The sequence below is a fragment of the Pan troglodytes genome, chromosome 3 (genome assembly GCF_028858775.2).
Source record: "Pan troglodytes isolate AG18354 chromosome 3, NHGRI_mPanTro3-v2.0_pri, whole genome shotgun sequence".
NCBI lineage: Eukaryota > Metazoa > Chordata > Mammalia > Primates > Hominidae > Pan > Pan troglodytes.
This window is the reverse complement of record NC_072401.2, coordinates 36763468-36767782: the sequence shown is the minus strand read 5'-3', so window position 1 is coordinate 36767782 and position 4315 is coordinate 36763468. Positions and strand designations below refer to the sequence as shown.

At 44.8% G+C, this 4315-nt stretch overlaps 1 protein-coding gene across 1 annotated transcript; it reads left to right on the top strand.

Annotated features, from left to right (window-relative positions):
* Positions 1-622: 622 nt before the first annotated feature.
* LOC129143711 (uncharacterized) lies at positions 623-3522 on the top strand. The gene has a single exon (XM_054682825.1). It carries the CDS (start codon positions 848-850, stop codon positions 1559-1561), a length of 714 nt encoding a protein of 237 aa, XP_054538800.1. The 5' UTR covers positions 623-847; the 3' UTR covers positions 1562-3522.
* Positions 3523-4315: the final 793 nt, after the last annotated feature.

Below are 4315 nucleotides of genomic sequence, written 5' to 3'. Positions count from 1 at the left end.
GGAAGGGTGGTGGGGAACAGGTCCCACATAACTGCCCATGTCGACAGCTGTATACCTAAATTGGGAGGGACACCAGGGGCAAGACTCCCTGGGTTCATAGCCTAGATGCCCAAGGATGCAGCATAGAGCTTCATAAGATCCCTTTGGAGATACAACTTGCTCTAATACTTGGGAGAGTAAGTGAAAGTCTGCAGCATTAGTACCTAGGAGGCAGGGATTGGAGGTATGTGGACAATTTACTTTTAGCTGCCAGTTCAGAAACTTTGTGCCATCAAGCCACCCAAGTGCTCTTAAACTTCCTTGCTGCCTGTGGCTACAAGGTTTCCAGACCAAAGGCTCAGCTCTGCTTATAGCAGGTTAAATACTTAGGGTTAGAATTATCCAAAGGCACCAGGGCCCTCAGTGAGGAACATATTCAGCCTATACTGGCTTATCCTCATCCCAAAGCCCTGAAGCAATTAAGAGGGTTCCTTGGCATAACAGGCTTCTGCCAAATATGGATTCCCAGGTATGGCGAAATAGCCAGGCCATTATGTACACTAATTTAGGAAACTCAGAAAGCCAATACTCATTTAGTAGAATGGACACCTGAAGCAGAAGTGGCTTTTCAGGCCCTAAAGAAGGCCCTAACCCAAGCCCCAGTATTAAGCTTGCCAACGGGGCAAGACTTTTCTTTATATGTGACAGAAAAAACAGGTATAGCTCTAGGAGTCTTACACAGGTCCAAGGGACCAGCTTGCAACGCGTGGCATACCTGAGTAAGGAAATTGATGTAGGGGCAAAGGGTTGGCCTCATTGTTTATGGGTAGTGGCAGCAGTAGCAGTCTTAGTATCTGAAGGAGTTAAAATGATACAGGGAAGAGATCTTACTGTGTGGACATCTCATGATATGAACAGCATACTCACTGCTAAGGGAGACTTGTGGCTGTCAGACAACTGTTTGCTTAAATATCAGGCTCTATTACTTGAAGGCCCAGTGCTGCGACTGCACACTTGTGCAACTCTTAATCCAGCCACATTTCTTCCAGACAATGAAGAAAAGATAGAACATAACTGTCAACAAGTAATTGCTCAAACCTATGCCACTCAAGGGGACCTTCTAGAGGTTCCCTTGACTGATCCCGACCTCAACTTGTATACTGATGGAAGCTCCTTTGTAGAAAAAGGAATTCGAAAGGCAGGGTATGCAGTGGTCAGTGATAATGGAATACTTGAAAGTAATCCCTTCACTCCAGGAACTAGCACTCAGCTAGCAGAACCAATAGCCCTCACTCGGGCACTAGAATTAGGAGAAAGAAAAAGGGTAAATATATATACAGACTTTAAGTATGCTTACCCAGTCCTCCATGCCCACACAGCAGTATGGAGAGAAAGGGAATTCCTAACTTCTGAGGGAACACCTATCGAACATCAGGAAGCCATTAGGAGGTCATTATTGGCTGTACAGAAACCTAAAGAGGTGGCAGTCTTACACTGCTGGGGTCATCAGAAAGGAAAGGAAAAGGAAATAGAAAGGAACCACCAAGTGGATATTGAAGCCAAAGAGCTGCAAGGATATTGAAGCCAAAAGAGCCACAATGTGGGACCTCCATTAGAAATTCTTATAGAAGGACCCCTAGTATGGGGTAATCCCCTCCAGGAAACCAAGCCCCAGTACTCAGCAGAAGAAATAGAATGGGGAACCTCATGAGGACATAGTTTCCTCCCCTCAGGATGGCTAGCCACCGAAGAAGGAAAAATACTGTTGCCTGCAGCTAACCAATGGAAATTACTTAAAACCCTTAACCAGACCTTTCACTTAGGCATTGATAGCACCCATCAGATGGCCAAATCATTATTTACTGGACCAGGCCTTTTCAAAACTATCAAGCAGATAGTCAGGGCCTGTGAAGTATGCCAAAGAAATAATCCCCTGCCTTATCACCAAGCTCCTTCAGGAGAACAAAGGACAGGCCATTACCCAGGAGAAGAGTGGCAACTAGATTTTACCCACATGCCCAAATCTCAGGGATTTCAATATCTACTAGTCTGGGTAGATACTTTCACTGGTTGGGTGGAGGCTTTTCCTTGTAAGACAGAAAGGCCCAAGAATTAATAAAGGCACTAATTCGTGAAATAATTCCAAGAGTCAGACTTCCCCAAGGCTTACAGAGTGACAATGGCCCTGCTTTCAAGGCCGCAGTAACCCAGGGAGTATCCCAGGCGTTAGGCATACAATATCACTTACACTGTGCCTGGAGGCCACAATCCTCAGGAAAAGTTGAGAAAATGAATGAAACACTCAAATGACGTCTAAAAAAGCTAACCCAAGAAACCCACCTTGTATGGCCTGCTCTGTTGCCTATAGCCTTACTAAGAATCCAAAACTCTCCCCAAAAAGCGGAACTTAGCCCATATGAGATGCTGTATGGATGGCCCTTCCTAACCAATGACCTGGTGCTTGACTGAGAGACAGCCCACTTAGTTGCAGACGCCACCTCCTTAGCCAAATATCAACAAGTTCTTAAAACATTACAAGGAACCTGTCCCCGAGAGGAGGGAAAGGAATTATTCCACCCTGGTGATAGGTATTGGTCAAGTCCCTTCCTTCTAAGTCCCCATCCCTAGATACATCCTGAGAAGGATCCTACCCAGTCATTTTATCTACCCCAACCATGGTTAAAGTGGCTGGAGTGGAGTCTTGGATACATCACACTTGAGTCAAACCCTGGATACTGCCAAAGGAACCCGAAAATCCAGGAGACAACGCTAGCTATTCCTGTGAACCTCTAGAGGATCTGCGCCTGCTTTTCAAGCAACAAACAAGAGGAAAGTAACTAGAATCATAGATCCCAATGGCCCTCCCTTGTCATATTTTTCTTTTTACTGTTCTCTTACCCCCTTTCACACTCACTGCACCCCCTCCATGCCATTGTACTACCAGTAGCTCCCCTTATGAAGAGCTTCTATGGAGAATGCAGCTTCCCGGAAATATTGATGCCCCATCATATAGGAATTTTTCTAAAGGAAACCCCACTTTCACCGGCCACACCAATATGCCTCTGCACTTCAGGCCATACATTTCAATCCCTGTATCTTTAACCTCCTTGTTAAGTTTGTCTCTTCCAGAATCAAAGGTGTAAAACTACAAATGGTTCCTCAAATGGAGCCCCAGATGCAATCCATGACTAAGATCTACCGCGGACCCCTGGAGTGGCCTGCTAGCCCATGCTGCAATGTTGATGACATCGAAGGCACCCCTCTGGAGGAAGTCTCAACTGCACGACCCCTACTGTGCCCCAATTCAGCAGGAAGCAGTTACAGCGATCATCAGCCAAACTCCCCAACAGCACTTGGGTTTTCCTTTTGAGAGGGGACACTGAGAGACGACTAGCTGGATTTCCTAGGCCAACTAATAATTTCTAAGCCTAGCTGGAGAGGGTGACGACACCTACCTTTAAACATAGGCTTGGCTTGTAACTCAGCTCAAACCTGACCAATCAGGTAGTAAAGAAGGCTCACTAAAATACAAATCAGGCTAAAAGTAGGAAGTAAAGAAATAGTCAAATCGTATATCACCTGAGAGCACAGTGGGAGTGACAATGATCAAAATATAAACCCAGGCATTTGAGCAGGGAGCGGCAACCCCCTTTGGGTCCCCTCCCCTTGTATGGGAGCTCTGTTTTCACTCTATTAAATCTTGCAACTGCAAACGAAAAAAAAATTAACTGTTTTAAAGACAGATTTTTTTTTCTTAAAAAAGCATCTACTTTGACTAACAGCCATTAATAAAATTGAAATGCCTTATAGGAACACATCACCTGAAAAAGGTAAATTAAATTAATATTGAAAACACCATTACTTTATGAAACATTTTGAACATATGGATATTTTCAAAATCACAAATAAAAAGAAAGCAAAGAGATATGCTATACAACATTGTGCTTAATTAACAATGCTCCATTTTACACTTAAAACTTTGTTAGGTCGCTTCCAAGATGGCCAAATGGGAATAGCTCTGGTCTGCAGCTCCCAGCGAGATTGATACAGAAGACAGATGATTTCTGCATTTACAACTGAGGTACCTGATTCATCTCATTGAGAGTGGTTGGACAGTGTGTACAGCCCATGGAGGGTGAGCTGAAGCAGGGCAGGGTGTCACTTCACCCGTGAAGTGCAAGGAGTCAGGGGATTTCCCTTCCCTAGCCAAAGGAAGCCATGACAGACTACTTGGAGAAACGGTACACTTCTGACCAAATACTGCACTTTTCCCACAGTCTTAGCAACTGCTAGACCAAGAGATACCTTCCGGTGCCTGGCTTGGTGGGACACATGC

Excerpts from the sequence above, each read along its gene's own strand:
- LOC129143711 (XM_054682825.1), top strand. The coding sequence starts at position 848 with ATGATACAGGGAAGAGATCTTACTGTGTGGACATCTCATGATATGAAC.